Consider the following 19,940-nt stretch of genomic DNA (forward strand, 5'->3'; position numbering starts at 1 on the left):
CCTTAAATGAAGAAAGATTTAACTTCATTAAAAGGGAATTGGGAATGCTAGATGGTGTTGCTTGTTGAGTGTTTTTATTTTTTTTTATGTGTTTATCTCTTTGAAAGTTTGTCAGATTATTTGATATAGTTTTATTTTTAAATTAAAAAAAAAAAAGGGGAGGAAGCCCAAAAATTCCAGGTTCGGAGGCACATTCGGCCCCCTAACCTTCAATTTCAAGGGCAATATGAAAAGCGGAAAATTCTTTTGTCTTTTTCTTTTCTCTTTTTCGGCCGCCTAACATTTTATTCGGCCGCCGAAACTTGTTAATTTTCGGCCGCCGAAGTTTAAGTTCGGCCTCCTAAAATTGCCCATTTTCGGCCGCCGAAGCTTAGTTCGGCCGCCGAAACTGAGCGCTCCTTAAAAGCCCCCGCGACAGCTCGTCGTTTTCCTCGCGCGACTCTCTCTCTCCCCGAAGCTCTCTTCATCTTCCTCTTCGAAAATCGGCTGATCCAAGCCAATTTTTTCCCCAAAACCTTCCTTTTTCGTCTTTTTCTTCTCTTAAACGCCGAAAAACACATTTTTTTTCTTCTCAAAGAACCCATTTCGAGTTTTTTCCTTTTGGGTAAGTTTTCTATTTTCTCTCTCTTTTTATGCGTTTTTTATTTATTTTCTTTTTGTTTAATCTTGTCTTTAGCTCTCTGCTATGTCTAGGGTTGTGTATTTGATGAACTTGTTGATAGCTGGGTTATTTTATTGATAGTTGTATTTTTATAAAACTGCCTGTTATTTTTTGATTGCTCTGTTAATAATGTACATACTGTTAGCCGGGTTATTAATAGCTGTGTATTTATCTTTAAACTGTTTTTTTTTGTGTTTTGTTGCTCTCTGTTAGCTTGTTAGCTGGGCTATTGATAACTGGTTATACACATATACTCTGCCTTTTTTTGCTCTCTGTTAGCTGGGTATATATATATATATATATATATATATATATATATATATATATATAAATTTTTTTGTAGCTATCTTTATAATACATGTTGTTAGCTGGGTTATTTGTTTGGTTTGTTTTTATAATTTTTTTGATGCAAATCATACTCAGGTTTCTTTTGGATTTTTTTTTTCTGAATATGGTTTTGGCGTAATAACTGTTAACAGGTTTGTCTTGTTTATGGGCTGAGTCTTGTTGCTGTCTTGTGCCTTGTTGCTTATAGTTAATTTTTTTTCTTTTTTCATTTGCCTCTGTAGCTGTTGTTTGGGTAAAATGGGTAGAAAATCCACAGCCCGTAGACACCCATACTTTAGAGGTCAATCCAGTAGACAGTCTGAGGCTCCTAGGTCTCCCTCCCCAGACCCTCCTGCCTCTCCCCCCTTTGAGTTTCCTGTAGTTAGAGAGGAGGATCCAGCTTTTCAGCCTTTCTCTCTCAGGTTTGTTCATCCTGGGAGAACTGTTCATGCTAATAGTGTTCAGCTCTTTCGCTCTCAGGGATTCCTTCAGCCCTTCAGAGTCCAGGGTTGGGAGCACCTTCTTGTCACTCCATCAGACACCCATCCTAGGATTGTTAGGGAGTTCTATGCAAACCTACACACCTTTACCCGTCACACTTCCCCCCACCTGGTCAGTTTTGTAAATGGTTAGAGAGTTTTCCTCACTCCTGACATCATTGCTCGACATCTAGGTGTCTCCAACTCTGGGGCTGTTGTCTCCACCACTCATAAGTGGATCACTGGTGAGGCCTCTTCCCTTCACCAGACTAGGATTATTTCAGGAGATGTAGATCATGAGGAACCCTCTAGGCTTAAGGCCTGTGACCTCGCCACTCTCCCTAAAGTTGTTCACCACATAGTCACCTATGAGGTTCTCCCTAGAGCAGGTCATATGACTGCTTTATCCTATTCTGACATGTTTGTAGTATCCTGTCTGCTAGAGGGTCGAGCCCTTAACTTGCCCCATATCATGATTCACACTATAGCTGACTCTCTTAGGCTGAGTAGGGGATGTCTCCCCTTTGGTCGTCATCTTACTCTTCTTCTCTGAGCCCTAGGGGTTGACCCAGGTACCGAGTCGGCCTTACCTTTGTCTAGTGAGTACACCCCCTACACTGAGGCTACCCTCCACCACATGGGTTTGACTAGGAGAGGCAATGAATTTTATAATTCTAGGAGGGATTTTGCAGCCTGCAGAGCAGCACATGCAGCAGCACAGGCACATGATGTTTCTGATGAGGAGTCAGATGATGTTTCTCCTGCTGATCTTGAGACAGAGCGATCTCCCAGAGGTGATGCTAGTACTGGGCGGTCCACCGAGCAGGGTACATCTTCTCGGACTGCATCTGATCTGTATGATGCCATGGGTCGTCTGGAGCTGCAGGTTGCTTAGATGTTTGATCGCCAGGCTCAGATGTCCGATCACCAGACTCAGATATCTGATCGCCAGACTCAGATGGAGCAGCAGTTAGCACGACTCACAGACCAGCAGTAGACCCTGATCGAGCAGCAGAGACAGATTTTGCACTTCCTTCAGCAGTCATCTGGAGTGCCACCTCCTCAGCCTCCTCAGTGATTTTTTGTTTATTTAGTTACTCTTATTTTTTTCTCCTCTTTTGGTATTGTGATATTTTTTATTTTTGATGATGTCAAAAGGGGGAGAATGGTATAATAGTACTCTTTTGGTTTTATGGATGTTGATACATTGATATCTATTTGACTCATGATTATTGTGCATAATTATAGCTCTTCTTGAGATGCATTTTTTTGTTGGAACTCATTCATTCATATAGGATCCATTGCATCTCATTGCATTGAGTCAAAACCTCCCTTATGTGTCTTCTCACATTTTAAATATGGCATAAAGTATTTTTTTGACAGGGGGAGCACATTAAGGGGGAGTAATTTTTAAAATGCACACACTACACCTATGATTATTATTTTATTGTTTACCAATTGTTTGTCATCATCAAAAAGGGGGAGATTGTTGAACCTAAATGTTCTAATCCTTGTTTTGATGATTAATAAACAATTGGTATGCTACTAATTATCTTTAAAAGTGTTTATGTTGAGCTTGTAGGTCCCTTGCTAACAAGAACGAAATTGCTTCAATCTCAAAAGAAAAAAATGCATATTTTGGAAGCATACCACAAGAAAGGGATCATAAAGTAATTTCTTGTTTATGTGTTGTCAAGTTATTCATTGTGAATTTCAATTAATTAGGTGTGATGGCTCAAGGTTTCTTTCATTTCTAAAAGTTTTTTAGATATGGCCAAATCTTTAAATACTTAACTTTCGGGGACTAAAATGATATTTTCCAAAAGAAGTGATTTTGAAATTATTCTTTATCAAAATCAAAGATCTAAAAATATGGGTTACAAAAATTCAAACGGATTGAAAAATGGATTTTTATAGCCTAAGTTATGATTTTTCAGAGAATTTAATGAAATATTTTTTTGCCCCCTAAAGCCAACTTTCGACTTCCGAAAGTCAGGGACAGAGACGAAAGTCCCACATGTTCGGCCGCCGAACATTGACTTTCGGCCACCGAAAGTGTGTTTTCAGCCTGCCCCCTAAAGTGCATCCTTCGGCTTCCGAAAGTGAGGAACAGAGACGAAAGTCCTGTATGTTCGGCAGCCGAAGGTGGTTTGCCCCCTAAGCTAAATGTTTGGCTTCCGAAAGTGAAGGACGGAGGCAAAAGTCACCTATGTTCGGCCGCTGAACATTACCTTCGGCCGCCAAAAGTGTGCTTTTAAGCCAGCCTCCGAAGCCTAAAGTTTGGCTTCCGAAAGAGAGGGACAGAGACGAAAGTCCCACATGTTCGGCCGCCGAACTTGGGCTTTAGGCCGCCGAAAGTTCTTTTTTAAAGAGTGATGTTCTTCACCTCATTCGGTTCGGCCGCCGAACTTTAGCTTAGGCCGCCGAACCTGAATTTTTCTGAGAAAGATATAACGGCTATTTCTGAACATGAACGGCTCTATTTGCATTTAATGCATCCCCAACGGCCATATTTATGACTGAACTATAAATACAATGAGTTTTTGATATGAAAAGGTTACAACAACCATCTAAGCAAATATTTATTGAGATTACAGCATTTTTCATTCTCTCTCTCTCAAAACCTTGAGCCAAAGCATTGATTTCTTGAAAGCTTGTTTTGAGTTGTAATTGGTTGGCTTTTCAGAGTGAGTAAAGGTTGTTGAGAGATTCTGTTGTTGTGAGTGTGGCATTGAGCAAAAAATTGCTCTTGAGTGAAAAAGAGATTTGTAAAACAACCTAATGTGTACGCAAACAACCTAATGTGTAGACGTGATTTAGTTCACGTCTACTAGGAACCATGCATACCCCTAATCAATGGTTTATGAAATATATATTTATTATTTGTTGATGAGAGCCATGTGTAAGCAAACAACCTAATGTGTTATTGAATTGTATCCTTATTGTGATGCTGCGTAAAAGAGGGTCTCCATGATATTAATTAATGCTGCCTGCAAGAAATAATTTCTGAATCCATGGATTATTCCTATATATCCAGTTTGGAATGGACTGACTCAGGCCATATGGTTAAAAACTTCCATATTATCTGATTCCAACTGTATAAACTGCCTTGCTACTGTATTCATGCTTTGAATTTTTTCATTTGCATGTCCACTAAGATGGTGATTATTTTTTTTGGCAGCCACCTAAGAAAGCTCAAGGAGTGCAATATTCTGCACTTGCCATTTTTAAGGATCCTCAAGAGGCACATCAGGCTTTTGAAAACTTGAATGGGAGGTTAGAAAAGGTACTTGCTATTTGCTAGTTAGTCTCTACATATTTTGAAAACTTCCATACTGCTTGTTGCAGTTGTTGTCATGCAAATAAATATATATATTTTTCAGTGTAGTGGAATTTTTTTTTTTTGTTTTTTGGTTATGTCAGGACAAAAATGGACTGGAGCAGAAAACGATAACATTTAAACTTAACGCTGGAACAACAGCTAGTATACATGTTCGTAAAATGGCACATGATCATTCTCTTCATCAAGGTTTGCTTAAAAAAAGAGCTTTTCAAGGCGAAAATTTAGTTGATCCCAAGAAACTAAAGACCGATGATTGTGACAATCATTTGAAAGAGATGGAAAGATTAAAGCAAGAACTGAAAGAAAAGGATTTAGATCAGTGCAATAACCACTTGAAAGAGATTGAAAGACTAAAGAAAGATCTGAGTGCAAAAGATTTTCAAATCTCTGCTCAGGATAAGATCATAAGTAAGCTGAAGAAAGACCTGGAAGAAATGAAACACAAGAAAAAGAGATAGTAAAAACTTTGCTGTGATTTTTCATACCTGGACTGAGATCTTCCCTGCTGACAAAGATGTTACTGGTTCACATAAACGTTTATGAAGAACGTGAGACTCCAATCTTTTGGTCATCCGGCCATGATTGCCGAGGTAAAAGGACTCTCCAATTTTGTTTGCTTAGTTGTATGATAGATTCTCAAGAATTTGTATTCTGTTATGCAATGTTTGTGTAGTAATATATTTGGATGAGATTTATGTAGCAATTTGAGATTAATTAATGGCAGCAAAAGCATTCAGTTTTGAGCTGTTGATATTAGTTGCGCAGGCATTCCAGTGAATTTCTTAAAAATACTTCATTTTTTTGTTTGATTGGGAAATTTTTTTTTTTTTTTTTTTTTGTTGATCAAACGTCTCAATCGTCAAAAAATTGAAAATATTTCCTTGAAAAAAATTATCTTTATCTATGCACACTTTCTTTTATAATAAAAAATGATCTATTTACACAAATTTTATATTTAGTAATTATATATTTATATTTAAATTATAATAACACATACTATAAGAATGTCTTAAATTTTTTAAAATTATTATTATAGGATTAAAGGACACTTTTTGGAAAAAAAAGTTATATTCTAAATATTGTTAAAAATATTTAAAAATTAATTTTAATACTCTTAAGCTAATGTACAAAAATATTTTTTTTAAATAGCAACTTTAACAATAATATCAAATACACTCTACTGGGATTGAAAATTCAAATGAATAAAAATTCATGTTATGTTCACTTGACGTAGACTAATATACAGATGAAAATTTTCATATAAAATTGATGAATGGTTCTTCTTCTTTCTTCCCTTTTTTTTTCCCCTGTATGATCAAATTCAACACTGCTGCACAAGTGATGCGATGCCGTTCCGTGATGGATAACTCTATTTTGTAGAATTACAGCACACGGAGACTTGCAATCAACGATGGCTTGTGAAAATTGGATGATCGATGACTTTTCTCCACCAACTGCGTGGCCTTTATTAACTTTCGCGGAAAATAATGCTTTTCTCCTTCTTCTTTTCTTTTTTTTTTTTTTTTGGTTTAAAAAAAAACTTAAGAATGATAAATGTGTAATATACTTGCGAAAATTACTAATCAAGCAGCTGAAGTCAAGCAACTTGCAGTCTTCGTCGGTTTAATTTAATAGCTGAAAGGGATGTTATTGACCTGTACACCTATAAATTCCTTCTCACTCCTTTTTATCTCCAATTCTTCCTTTTTCTAGCTCTTCCATGGATTCGTTAACATCTGTGCATTTGTTTTTCTCATTTTCACTTCTTGTTGGGATAGCAGTAGCCCAACAGAACCAATCCCATATCATAAGCTTGGGTTCTAAACTCTCTCCCACCAAACCCCCGAATTCATGGCCTTCACCGTCTGGTCATTTCGAATTTGGCTTCTACCAACAAATCAATGGATTTGCTGTTGGAATATGGTTGGTCAGTCAACCTGAAAATATTGTTGTCTGGACTGCAAATAGAGATGACTCGCCAGTTTCCGCAAATTCTACTCTGGAGTTAACAAAAGATGGAAGGCTGCTAATCAGAAATGAACAGGGTCCAGGAAGGCTCATTGCTGATGTATCAGACGCCATACATGCAGCTTCGATGCTCGATTCTGGTAATTTCGTGCTTTATGGAAGCAATTCTTCCATTATCTGGCAAAGCTTCGATTTCCCAACTGACACCTTATTAGGAGGTCAGAATTTGTATGCACACAATCGGTTGGTTTCCAGCGTGTCTCGATCTGATCATTCAAGTGGACGATTTTTTCTCAGATGCCAATCAGACGGTAACCTTGTTGCGTACCCAGTAAACAGTTCTGGGGATTCAGATGATGCATACTGGAACGTTCTTTTATCTAATAATTTTGCAGTACAGCTTAGTCTTGATTATGAAGGTCGGTTGTACATGAAGGATGGGATTTCCAATTACACGATAAGCAAATCAGTGAACAGCTCTGCTCCTGCGGAGAAAGAAGTTGTAATTTATCGAGCAACGATTGATGCTGATGGAATTTTTAGGTTGTATTCCCACCATTTTGAGAATAGCACTGCCTCAACTATGTCTACAGAGTGGGTAGCAATGGAAGATCAATGTGATGTCAAAGGTTTCTGCAACTTCAACAGCTACTGCTCAAGCTCAGATTCTAAAGGTGACTGCTATTGTTATCCTGGTTTTGTTTGGATAAACCAGAGCGAGAAATTCTTGGGGTGCACTCTGAACTGCACAGAAGATGTTTGTAGGAAAGATCTCAAAATTTATTACAATATTACTGCTATGGATAAGACATGGTGGGGTGACTTTCCTTTATCTGTTGTACCAATGACAAGAGAAGACTGCACCAGGTCCTGCCAAGAGGATTGCAATTGTGGGGCTGTTTTATATGCAGGTGAAAATTGCGAAAAATACAAGCTTCCGCTCAGATATGGAAAAAGAAACAGAAACATATCAACAGTAGCATTTTTCAAGGTAATCGTGGGGAGTTCTGCAAGTCATGGAGATCCAGAGATTGTAACAGAAGTCAAGGAAAGCCTAATGGTCGTTCTTGCCATAAGTTTAGGTTCTATTACTTGCGTTTGTTTTGCTTTTGCAGTCTCTAGTTTCTTCATTTATCGGAATCAAGTTCATTGTTACAGAAAGATATCAGAAAATGGAAACTTGGGATTATCAGAAGAGTTTGCTCTGCGTTCATTTTCCTACAGTGAGTTGGAGAAAGCAACAAATGGTTTTCAGGAAGAGTTAGGAAGGGGCAGTTATGGAGCAGTTTACAGAGGAACCCTACAAGGAGTGGGCAAAAACATTGCTGTAAAGAGACTAGAGCGAGTCGTTGAAGAAGGGGAGAGAGAATTTCGAGCTGAAATGACAGCCATCGGAAGAACTCATCATAGGAACTTGATTCAGTTGCTTGGTTTTTGCGTGGAGGGCTGCAGGAAACTTCTTGCATACGAGTATATGAACAATGGTTCACTTGCAGATGTTCTCTTCAAGGCAGAGGTTCGTCCTGTTTGGAGAGAAAGATTCAGGATTGCACTAGACGTGGCTAGAGGCATTCTCTATTTACACGAAGAGTGTGAGGTTCAAATCCTCCACTGCAATATAAAACCACAAAACATACTCATAGATGATTCTTGGACTGCAAAGATATCTGATTTTGGGTTAGCGAAGCTGTTACCACCTAGTCAAGCAAGCACAGACGAAGGGGTTAGTGAGATTGGAGGATATCTGGCACCTGAATGGCAGAGGAAGACAGTGATATCAGTAAAAGCAGACATCTACAGTTTTGGGGTTGTGCTTCTGGAGATCATCTGTTGCAGAAGCAACATAAAAATAGATGTGCCTCCAGATGAGATAATCCTTTCTGGTTGGGTACAGAGTTGCTTTGTAGCGGGGGAATTGGATAAGCTTGTGGAAGATGAAGATGTCGACTTTGTAACACTGGAAAGAATGGTAAAAGTGGGGCTGTGGTGTACTCAGGATGATCCCAGCTTGCGTCCTTGTATGAAGGATGTGGTCCTGATGTTGGAAGGGACAATGGAAGTGCCGGTTCTTCCGGTCGGAGAGGAATTAGACTAGGAACAGATGAAATCTATTTTAATATCGTTTACGGTGGATCTGATTTACTAATGAATTTTCTAAAAATTAATATGCAGTTGAGTTTACATGAAATGATTAGGGTGTGTTTACTTATGGAAAATAGTTTTTTATTCTCTATTTTCTATTTTATATTTTATAAGAAAACTGTATATTTTCAGTTTTTTATGAAAAAATAAGTAAAATTATAAAATATATGTTCACTCGTTAATAATAAAAAAGTCATTTTTAAATTTAAAATAATGAAACTACCCATAATTTTTATAATTAGAGAAAATAAATTATTTGAAAATTTAGTTAAAACTTAATTAGTTTTATTGAATAATTTTTTACTATGTAAATAATTTATTTTCTAGTGATATAATTAATTTCAAATATTTTTTAAAACAATATTTGATGTTAGTCATAAAATATATTTTTAAGTTCAGTATGTTGGTGGTTTATTTTTCATTGATGAAAACAATTTTAGATAATAAATATTATGATTATTTAAAATTATGCAGACGAAAAATTGCTAGAGATTAATAATGATATAAATATGGAACACTGCATACAGTTTAATTAATATAAAATAATTTTAAATTTTATAAAATATAAAGATAACTTAATTGAGTGGTGTTTAAAGAAGTATTACAAATTAATAAATTTTTTAAAAATTTAAAATTTGATAGTGATTTTAAAAAAATAATAAAACATAAATAAAATAACGATAGGTGAGTGGGGTTGTAAAAGGAACATAAACATTATAAACAATATATTTTCTACAGATACTATTAATTAATGAAGAAATTTCTCCATTGCTTTCCAACCAATACATCGCAAAGAAAATTAATTTACATTTTCTTGGAAGGAACCAAACGGCATCCAAGTGATAGTTTTTCTACTTGTTTGTCCTTTTGAAGACCCCTTTAGTGATCAAGTCAATGGAGAAATTTCCTCCATATGTTTCCAACCAATACACACGGCAAAGGAAATTTATATTTTCTCGGAAAGAACCGATCTGTAGGCTTGGAAACCTCAGGCCAAATTCTGACAGAAAATACTAAGAATCACAATAATTGTCTCCAGCAAATGTTGCCCATTTTTCAAAAACTCAAATCCTATGTTCTTATGGCTTCCATGTTTATCATTCTTCTATTCTGCTATGTATTTTGTGCTGTGGAAGGAGCCGAACAGGAAATTCCTGGCAAGATAAATCTGGGTTCTTCACTCTTTCCTACTTCTCAGCCAACATCATGGTTCTCTCCTTCTGGTCGATTTGCATTTGGATTCTATCAGCAAGGCTCTGGTTTTGCTGTTGGAATATGGCTGGTTGGGAAAAGCAACAGAACAGTTGTGTGGACTGCAAATCGCAATGATCCGCCTGTATCAGCAAGTTCAACAATCTCCTTGACAGAAGAGGGTAAGCTTCTTTACAAAATCGGCCAAGGAGGGGAGAAACTTATTGCAAATAATACAGAAGCTGCTTCTTTTGCTTCTCTACAAGATTCTGGCAATTTGGTCCTCTACAACGCGAAATCTGAGATCATTTGGGAGAGTTTTAAGTATCCTACAGATACCATTTTAGGAGGTCAGACTCTCTTTTCTGGGGCTCAACTGGTAAGTTCATCAGAAACCAGCCACACCGGACGGTTTCACCTCAAGATGCAGGAAGATGGGAACCTTGTTTTATACCCACTGAATACTGGGGACACACCAGGTGATGCTTACTGGCGCTCCAGCACTTTAGGGCATGAGTTCAAGTTTTATCTTTATCTAAATAGCTCCGGCCGCCTGCTAATTGTCAATGGTACCAGTTCAAAAATCATCAGCACAGTATATGGTAACTCATTATCGGCAAACGACGATAACAGCACAATTTACCGTGCAACTCTAGACATTGATGGTGTTTTACGCCTGTATTCTCATAGATACGACGAGAGTGGTGAACTCAAAGCAACAACCGAGTGGGAAGCACTTAAAAGTCCTTGTGAAGTGAAAAGCTTTTGTGGGTTCAATAGTTATTGCACATATAATGACGACCAGCCAGTGTGTCTTTGTCTTCCTGGTTCTGATTTCATCGACCCCAATCACAGGAATCTTGGATGCACTAGAAATTATACAGAAGCAGCGTGTAAAGGTGGGAAACAAAATCCACTCCATTTTAACATCACCACCATGGAAAATATCAACTGGGGAGACATTCCTTATGTTCAACAATACATGTCTATAGAAGAATGCAGAAATTCTTGTTTGGAAGACTGCAACTGCGGGGCAGCACTTTTCTCTGAAAACACTTGCAAGAAACAACGACTTCCACTGAGGTATGTTATTAGAAAAATTCAATCAGGAGATCAAGATCAAGAGAAGTCCACGGCTTTATTGAAGGTAGGCATTGGAGGCAATAATGGAATTGACTCTATCCCTTTAAAGCCAACCATTATTGTGACTAGAAGCGAAAAAGGACGACTGGCTGAAATACTTATGACTTGTGTTCTTGTCGTATTTTCATGCATTAGTCTTATAGTTTGTTGTTTATTCATATACAAAATCAGATCCATAAGATACAAAAGGCTAGTGGAACATGGGGAGGATGGCTTGACTGAGGAGCTTAAACTGCGATTGTTTTCATACGACGAGCTTAAAGCAGCAACAAATGGTTTCAGAGAAGAGCTGGGAAAAGGTTCATTTGGAGCAGTGTACAAAGGGACTTTATACAAACGGAAAAAGCTTGTAGCAGTGAAGAGGCTAGAGAAGTTAGTGGAAGAAGGTGAAAGGGAGTTCCAGGCAGAGATGCGAGCAATAGGAAGAACTCATCACAAGAACTTAGTTCGATTGTTGGGATACTGCGCTGTGGATTCAAAAAGACTTCTTGTTTATGAATATATGAGCAATGGCTCCCTTGCCAATCTAGTGTTCAACTCTTCAGGGAGGCCGAGTTGGAATCAGAGAATAAAAATTGCAATTGATGTTGCAAAAGGGATCCATTATCTACATGAAGAGTGTGAGACTCCCATCATTCATTGCGACATAAAACCACAGAACATATTGATGGATGAATTCTGGACTGCTAAGATTGCTGATTTTGGGTTGGCAAAATTGCTGATGCCAGATCAAACAAGAACCTTCACAGTTGTGAGAGGAACAAGGGGGTATTTAGCACCAGAATGGCATAAGAATACACCAATTTCAGTTAAGGCAGACATCTACAGTTATGGAATTGTGCTTTTGGAAATTGTTTGCTGCAGAAAGAATATGGAGCTTAACACATTGAAACCAGAAGAGATTGTTTTGTCCACATGGGTTTACAATTGTTTTGTTGCAGGAGAGTTGGAGAAGCTTGTAATTGGGGAAGAAGCTGACAAGAAGATCTTGGAGAAAATGGTGATGGTGGCAATGTGGTGTATTCAGGATGAACCAGCTCTTCGTCCTTCAATGAAGAGTGTGGTTTTGATGTTAGAAGGGATCACTGATGTATCAGTTCCTCCATGTCCAACTGCTCCCTCCATGGAATTCAACTCTTTGCTCTAAAATTGGTATATATTTTATGAAATAATGATTAGGATGTGATACTATAAATTCAATTATGAAAAATAAATTTGGTAGTTTTTAAATTAAATACTTGTATCAAATTTATATACTTATTATTTTAATTATATATACATTACATTAATAAAAAAATATATATATACAATATAAAAAAGTGAAACGAGAAGTAATATTAGAATTTTCTATAATGTACCTTAAGTTTTTAAACTAGGATTAAATTTAATTAATAAATATTAAAATAATTTTTTTATTATAATTAAATTTAATGGTGCATAAATTCATACTTATTACTATTTTAAATTAAAAATTTTTAAAAAATGTTGTATTTTTTTTAATAAGCAGAATAAATTTATAAAAAAAATATTATTTTATAAAATAATATTATACAACAGTAATATAAAAAATTATTTTAATATCCGCACGAGGTCCATGCAAACGACTAGTCATAAGAACTGACAGACACCAAATCCCTTGCATTTTACAAAACGACAGTGCCGTTTTAAGCTTCAAAGGTAATGATTCCCAAGCTAAAATAAGGTAAAGCATTGAAGCTGATGCTCCAATGGCACCGGCGAAGAAGGGGAAGGCCAAAGCCAACTCGTCCGATTCAAATCAATCAAAGACGTCGGCTCCAAATACTGGAAACAATTTTCCGTCGTGTATTCGGTTCGTGCCTCCATCCTCCGTCGCCATCACCATCCACGCTAAGCCCGGTGCCAAATCCTCCTCCATCACAGGTTTGTATGCTTATGTGGGTATGTGTGTGTGTGTGTCTGTGTGTATGAAAATTCATTCTAATTGTGTTGTGTGACTACAGATTTCAGTGATGAAGCGTTAGGGGTGCAAATAGACGCCCCTGCCAAGGACGGTGAAGCTAACGCCGCTCTCCTCGATTATATTAGTTCTGTGAGTTGTTTTTCTCCTTTTCTTTTCCAAAAAAAAATTAATTTAATCATTTATAATGAATATTCTCAATATTGAAATGACAAGCATATGTCCAATTCATGAATAAGCCAAGAAAAAAAAAACTTTTTGTTTGCGCCCGTGAAAGAGTATGAAGCATTTGTTTATTTTCTTGGAAGATATTCGTATTTTGTTTCACTTGGTGTTATTTTTCTGTTCTAGTCGCCTGAAATTTTTTGGTACTTGTCTAGTGGGAGTATGTTTATCAAGCTCCCTCGAATTTATCATGAAAAAAAAAAAAGATAACTGGAGATTTTTCCTTGGTTTCTTTGTTTGAAGATTTTTCATGTATTTTCATGCTTAAGCAAGGGTTGTTTAGCTTACATACGTAGAATGCTTCATCAGTTTAAGCAAGGTGGAGTATTGTTTCCATGCGTGGAATTCAAATTCCATACTTAGGAAAAAATCAAAGTTTTTCATATGCATAACATTTTCCCTAATCAGTTTTTCCCAGATATTTTTTAATGAATCATGTATTTGTTAAATGGAAAGGGGAAGTAATTGTCATGCTATTAATTCTTGCATGTTTAGCATTGTTAAGAATTCATTGTCTTTGTGAAGTGCTTTTGCTTCTGAAAATACATTTTAATACCAGTTTGTGCAAATTTATGTCTTCCTGTTGCAATGTACTTCACATGGAGAAATTTTAAACATGCTTCCCATTAGTAATTAGAAATTTTTGGGACTTAATTTCCTTCTTTTTCAGTTCAAATAAAGATACGAGTAATAGAACCTTTAATGTTTAGATTCTTAAGGTTAGATTCTTTTGGTTCATGAAATATTAAGTTTTTCCTAATAAATTATCTTACATTTTGAATGGGTGTTTTTACCTCTTCAAAGGTGTTGGTTGTAGAAAAACAATTTGCTAGCTGACCATCCTTAACATATTCTTTCTTTTTTCCCCACTTGTTTTAGTGACTACTATGACAATTAAGGAAAAGGAATTCCTTTAGTTTAAGCTCAAGGCAACCTCATTTTGCCTATTAAGTCAGTTTCCAATAATCTGTCCTTCATGGGGATGTGAAACTTGGGGGTAAGTACTCGTTTGGAGGTGGACAGTCTAGCAGCCATTTTTTCTATGTATTCATTAAAATTTCCATTTTAATGCATATAGATATTATTAAATAAAAACAATTGAGTAATCCAGAATCAGAGAAGCCAAGCTGATGAAGGAAGCAGGAAGAGAGGAAAATAGGACTGAAAACAAGGTTGTGGGAGATGGATTAAGGTGTGTTGATACTAAAATTAGAAGCTTCAGAAGTCAGTGGTTTCTACTGGGGTCCAACAACATTCCAGCAATCTTCCACTTCCGAAGTTGGTGTAACAGCAACTTTACTGTGCAAATGGATTCTGGTGGATTGGCCAGATACACATCTTGTAGTTGTGTCTTTTTCTGATGAAGTTGCTCACAGAAAATGGAAGTTAGGATGCCACGCCTTTCTAGGGCCTTTTGTCTGGAAGAAGGTGCCCCTGTTAGAAGTCACCCGCATGTTGCTAGTATAGTATACAGACCACTAGGACAGCATGTTGTACATCTTGCCACCTTAAGCATACCTTTAACAAGTATAGAATCTATCATATGAAAAATGTTTTGAAGTAGCCATTGCATTTGAATATTAGGCTGCATATAAATGTTTATTTTCTTATATTATTTCAGTTTTCATGATCAACAGGTACTAGGTGTGAAAAGAAGACAGTTATCTATAGGTGCTGGTTCTAAATCAAGAGACAAAGTGGTGATTGTAGAGGAGGTAACTTTGAAAGGTGTTTTTGATGCTTTAGATAAAGTGTCAAAGGGCTATTAATGGGTAAAAGGAGATGAGAGATTTAAATTCTATCCATCAACAGTAGATCTGGTTTTGTTGGTCTCCTGATACTTGATGCTGCATGACTGGCTGGAGTTTGCTTCATCAGCCCTTGCTAATTACTGATATACTCAAACTTTCGGTATTGTTTCCTGTGTCTCTCTTGCGAGAAATTACTATAAGTAATTGGGGTTATGAAGATTCGACTTTCGAGCCCCTGATAAGGGTGAGTAGAGTTTAATATAGAAACTTGGTTTGTTTTTTTGACAATTCAATTTGATTTTTTATTTGAAGAAATTCAGTTTATTTGATTTTTTTTTTCTTTTAATTTGAACCAATTTGATTATTTGTTTAGTTAATTATTATGTCTCAAATAACAGCTAAAAATTTGAGTCTAAAATGAGTATAAAATAGGTGAAAAAAGAAGCCTAAAATGAGTATAAATCAATTCGGTCTTTTCTGCTGAAAATTTTGGTTTATTTAGTTTTTTCGTTCTGATTCTGTTGATTTTGGTCTGGTCTATTAAAAATTTTAATTTTATTTGGTTTTTGTTTTTTCAAACCGAACAATGCTGATTCCTTGCCCCTAACTATTATCATCAGAAAACATTAAATGACTGACTTAATTGGTTAATTCTATTTATTTAGTATTTGAAGTTTTAACATTGTTTTTTAGAAATCTATTAATGTCTAGTTTGACTTGACTCGGTGGCTAAAAACATCTATAACTCACTCGTTCCTAGAATTTAATTTTTGATTCCAAGTAAAAGGATTTAAAGAAGCATAGTTGAAATTTCCATTGTTACAACTCTAATAAATGCAATACAATTATACAAGTAGTGAACTATAACATTAACACAAGAAGTAAGAACTAAGGAAGAGCAGAAAACAAAAACACAAATCTTAAATGCAACTAAGAAAAGAAGTAGGACTTGGTGGCATTGGGATGTCTACTGTCCCTTCCAACATCAAAACAACCTTTTTCATGGAAGGTCGAATAGATGGCTCATCCAGAGTGCACCAAAGCCCTACTTTAATCATCCTATCCATTTGTTTCATGTCCACCTCTTCATCATCACTAACCAATTTCTCTATTTCACCACCCTCAAAACAATTGTAAACCCAATCCACAAGAATGGATTCCATCTCTGGAAGATCATGATCCACATGCCTTCTACAACATATGATCTCCAATAACACAACTCCAAAACTATAAACGTCAGCTTTAACTGTTACAGGAAGATTGCGATGCCATTCGAGTGCGACATATCCTCTCGTTCCTCTAATTCCTGTGAAGGTTTTCGTTTGGTTTGGCTTCAGCAGCTTTGCCAATCCGAAATCTGAAATTTTTGGAGATGTGTTCTCATCCATGAGTATGTTCTCTGGTTTTATATCACAGTGCATGATTTGTGTCTCGCACTCTTCGTGTAGATATAGGATACCCCTCGCAATGTTCCGGGCGATCTCCAGTCTTTCTGCAAAACAAGGTCTTTTTTCAGCGGTGGAGAGTACATCAGCAAGAGAGCCATTGCTCATGTACTCATATACCAAGAGCCTGTTAGGTCCTTCATTGCCATAACCGAGCAGGCGTACTAGATTCTTGTGATGTGTTTTCCCGATAACCTTCACTTCAGTTTGAAATTCTTTTTCCCCTTGAGATACAATTCCTTCTAATCTCTTCACAGCTACAGCTTTCTGAGTAGTCGATATTAGACCTTTGTAAACTGTCCCAAACGAACCTCTGCCAATTTCTTCCTTGAAACCATCTGTTACTTTCTCTAGTTCTGCAAAGGTGAAAGATCGGAGGGCGAATTCCTCGCATAATAAAATATTCTCATTTGCATTGTATGCCTGTGCACGAGATCTATAAAACAGAATGCCAGAAATTGCCAACATGACAATTCCAAGAGCAACAATTGAAACACCGGCAATTAAGAAGCCCCTTCCAAGCTGATTAATCTTTTTCTTTATCGGATCAACTCTATCTGTAGGGTTGGATATAGATTTAGATTTGCCCACCTTGACCAAAGCTGAATTTGAGTCATCCATATTTCTTTTCCCATATCTCAAAGGCAGTCTCTGCTTTTTGCACTGCCCATTTCTGTAAAATGCAACATCACAGTCACAATCCTGCAAGCAGGCTTGCTCACAATCTTCTTTCATAGATATTGAGAGATTCGAATATGGGTTATCTTCCCATACAGTATTGGCAACTTCTTCAATTCTGATGTCTCCATTATCTCCTCTGCAAGTTTCAGCAAAGATATTCCTCTCACATCCAGCAGTCCAATTATTCTGAGCAACATGTTCAAATCCTGGAAGACATTTACAATCAGGTTCATGATCATTTAAGACACAGTAGCTATTCAGACCACACATTCCCTTGGGAGCGCACCTATCATCTGTGGAACGCCACAAAACATTCCAAGTTCCATTCTGTGTCAGATTGTAGGAATACAATCTGAGTATCCCATCAAAATCCAATCTCAAAATATAAATCGGTTCCTTTGTGGGAAACCCTCCATCTGTAAGATTCAAAATTATGTTGAAACCGGTGTAATTGAGCAAGTAGAGATGGCCATCTTCATCAAGATTTAGTGTCACATTATTCCCTCCCCAATATGTATCCGATGCCCAATAGCTATCTTGCTTAGTCACAGTAATTGTTGTCACTGCATAAAGGACAAGGTTTCCATCCTCTTGCATCTCAAGACGGAAAATTCCATTTGAGTGATCTGTTTGGGAAACAGCGGAATACAGACTTGCATTTGTTTGTAGACGTTGAGTTGGCAAAAGGGTATCGGTTGGGTGATCAAAACTCTGCCATATTATATCTCCATCAGAATTATAGAGTACAAAATTGCCCAAATCAGACAAAGAAGCTGAAGAAGCTGATTCTGAAGGAACGATAAGTGAAGTGTTTCGACCTTGCGCTCGCAAGAGAAGACCAGAATTATCGGTGAAGAGCAAGGTAGCGTTGCTGGATACCGGTTGATCATCCCGGTTGGCAGTCCAGACAACCGTCTTGTTCTGAATTCCGGCAAGAAAAACACCAATACGATAGTCATTGGCTTGTGGGTAGAATCCAAAGGCAAAAACACCGGAAGGTGACAACCAGGAGGAGTTGGTGGTGGGTGTGAGGGAAGATCCTAAGCTTATATTGGAGTATCTCGGTTGAGCTGAAGCTGTGAAAAATAAAGAGAGAAACTGAAATAGAAGCAGAAAGATGGAAGCCATGAAAAGGTTGTGAGCTGTGTGCATGGTTTTGAGTTTAGATTTTATGAATGTTCATTTGCCAACTTTAAGGTATTTAATTTGGTTTGAAGAGCCATCAAAATGGGAAGCATTCAAGATCACTAAATTCCACGTTCACACATTATAATCTCCGTGGTCTTCGCTTCTAAATGAATAACCCATAAGGACTGAATTAATTAAGCCGTGATAAGAAGGCCAAAAGAATTCTTTCAAAAATCTTGACTGGTTAGCCCATTCTGCAAGTTATATCTCCCCTAGTCTTTACTCCAGCAAGTTCAAGGCAAGAGAGAAGTTGAAAGTTACATTGACTGGAAAAGACTATATATTTTGGATCAAATATTGTAAACTATTTATAAATATGCATGAAAATACTTTTAGTAAGTTTAATAATTTCTTATTTGTACGGGAAAGACCCCGTCAAATCAGATACGCCAGGCCACAGAAGTGTTTGTGCAAGAAATAAAAAGGAGAGAGTTGTGGCTAGACCTGTGAGGAAGGAAGAAGAGAGTTTTAAGAACTTGGAACATCAGATGTTTGAGAGGGGAGGAAGAGAGGAGTAGGTGTCAAAAGAGAAGAGGAGCATTAAATTTAGGTTAAATGAATGAACATTATATATATATATATATATATATATATATTGATGGTTGATGGATTTTCTCAATCCGATATAAGGCCAGACCCATAATAACAGCCCTTATTCAAAGGATAGGATGCTCCCTCATAAGCCGGCCTGAATCACTCAGCCATGAGGATTGGGCCTTATTTATCCGGATTCGAAGTCGAACCTCTCTTGGGCCAGCCCCCTTATCATATACTCGATAATGGGCGCCGTAAAAGATGAGATATCCGGCCCACATATCCAACAGACTTACTTACATGCGTACGGGAGAAGGGAATTAAATGACCGTTACGTATGGAGCAGATATATGATATTTTCGTACGTCCGTATCTGTATGGTAGAGATAAGTGGCCCATTGGCAATAAGACCATTTAACGTCACTCACAGACCAAGAAAAAGAATAAAAGGAGAGGAGCACCTCCTCTCAGACCAAGCTTACTCAACCATTGTAGAACCCTATTTTTCTCGATCTCATAACATCATATGTAAAGTATGACAAAACTAGGATTTGATTATTTTGATTCGATTTTATTATTCTTCAGTTTTTAAGTGAAAAAAATCAAACCAAAAACTAAAATCTCATAAATATTTACTGAAAATTGAAATTTGTATGAAATATTTTTTATATCAACCGGATTGGTTTGATTTAATTTGATTCCTCTAACATTTTGATTTGGTTTAATTAAAGCTAAATTATGTAAATAATTATATAATTTATTTGCTTTAATTAGAGCTAGATTATGTAAATAATTATATAGTTTGTAGGTGTCATGCGACTGATTTTATATTTGTTTAAAATTGAATTAGAGATAATATAATTACAACAAAATTAAAAATTAAAATTATATAATAAAAAATCACAAAATTGTAATTTTAATTA

General features: G+C 36.6%; 4 protein-coding genes and 1 long non-coding RNA gene across 5 annotated transcripts; 4 read left to right on the top strand and 1 right to left on the bottom strand.

Annotated features, from left to right (window-relative positions):
• The first annotated feature begins 4,286 nt into the window (after positions 1-4,286).
• LOC122721380 lies at positions 4,287-5,561 on the top strand. Its single transcript, XR_006348050.1, has 2 exons — positions 4,287-4,753; positions 4,891-5,561. It is a non-coding gene; the product is annotated as an uncharacterized LOC122721380 (long non-coding RNA).
• A 969-nt stretch (positions 5,562-6,530) lies between these two features.
• On the top strand, positions 6,531-8,873 carry LOC110627301 (G-type lectin S-receptor-like serine/threonine-protein kinase LECRK1). The gene has a single exon (XM_021773564.2). The coding sequence runs from the start codon at positions 6,531-6,533 to the stop codon at positions 8,871-8,873; it is 2,343 nt and encodes a 780-aa protein (XP_021629256.2).
• A 971-nt stretch (positions 8,874-9,844) lies between these two features.
• LOC110627670 (G-type lectin S-receptor-like serine/threonine-protein kinase SD2-2) lies at positions 9,845-12,489 on the top strand. Its single transcript, XM_021774012.2, has 2 exons — positions 9,845-11,194; positions 11,426-12,489. The coding sequence occupies exons 1-2, from the start codon at positions 9,963-9,965 to the stop codon at positions 12,399-12,401; spliced, it is 2,208 nt and encodes a 735-aa protein (XP_021629704.2). The 5' UTR covers positions 9,845-9,962; the 3' UTR covers positions 12,402-12,489.
• A 372-nt stretch (positions 12,490-12,861) lies between these two features.
• Positions 12,862-15,337, top strand: LOC110628621 (UPF0235 protein C15orf40 homolog). Its single transcript, XM_021775393.2, has 3 exons — positions 12,862-13,156; positions 13,237-13,325; positions 15,056-15,337. The coding sequence occupies exons 1-3, from the start codon at positions 12,982-12,984 to the stop codon at positions 15,185-15,187; spliced, it is 396 nt and encodes a 131-aa protein (XP_021631085.1). The 5' UTR covers positions 12,862-12,981; the 3' UTR covers positions 15,188-15,337.
• A 636-nt stretch (positions 15,338-15,973) lies between these two features.
• LOC110628025 (G-type lectin S-receptor-like serine/threonine-protein kinase LECRK1) lies at positions 15,974-18,674 on the bottom strand. Its single transcript, XM_021774464.2, has one exon. The coding sequence runs from the start codon at positions 18,445-18,447 to the stop codon at positions 16,090-16,092; it is 2,358 nt and encodes a 785-aa protein (XP_021630156.1). The 5' UTR covers positions 18,448-18,674; the 3' UTR covers positions 15,974-16,089.
• Between the last annotated feature and the right edge of the window lie 1,266 nt (positions 18,675-19,940).

The sequence above is a fragment of the Manihot esculenta genome, chromosome 12 (assembly GCF_001659605.2).
Source record: "Manihot esculenta cultivar AM560-2 chromosome 12, M.esculenta_v8, whole genome shotgun sequence".
Classification (NCBI taxonomy): Eukaryota; Viridiplantae; Streptophyta; class Magnoliopsida; order Malpighiales; family Euphorbiaceae; genus Manihot; species Manihot esculenta.

Bases quoted from the DNA above. Each gene is read 5' to 3' on its own strand.
- LOC110627301 (XM_021773564.2), top strand. From the start codon at position 6,531: ATGGATTCGTTAACATCTGTGCATTTGTTTTTCTCATTTTCACTTCTT.
- LOC110627670 (XM_021774012.2), top strand. From the start codon at position 9,963: ATGTTGCCCATTTTTCAAAAACTCAAATCCTATGTTCTTATGGCTTCC. The intron at 11,195-11,425 runs GTATGTTATTAG...ATACAAAATCAG, and splicing joins AAACAACGACTTCCACTGAG to ATCCATAAGATACAAAAGGC.
- LOC110628621 (XM_021775393.2), top strand. From the start codon at position 12,982: ATGGCACCGGCGAAGAAGGGGAAGGCCAAAGCCAACTCGTCCGATTCA. The intron at 13,157-13,236 runs GTTTGTATGCTT...GTGTGACTACAG, and splicing joins CAAATCCTCCTCCATCACAG to ATTTCAGTGATGAAGCGTTA. The intron at 13,326-15,055 runs GTGAGTTGTTTT...CATGATCAACAG, and splicing joins TCCTCGATTATATTAGTTCT to GTACTAGGTGTGAAAAGAAG.
- LOC110628025 (XM_021774464.2), bottom strand. From the start codon at position 18,447: ATGCACACAGCTCACAACCTTTTCATGGCTTCCATCTTTCTGCTTCTA.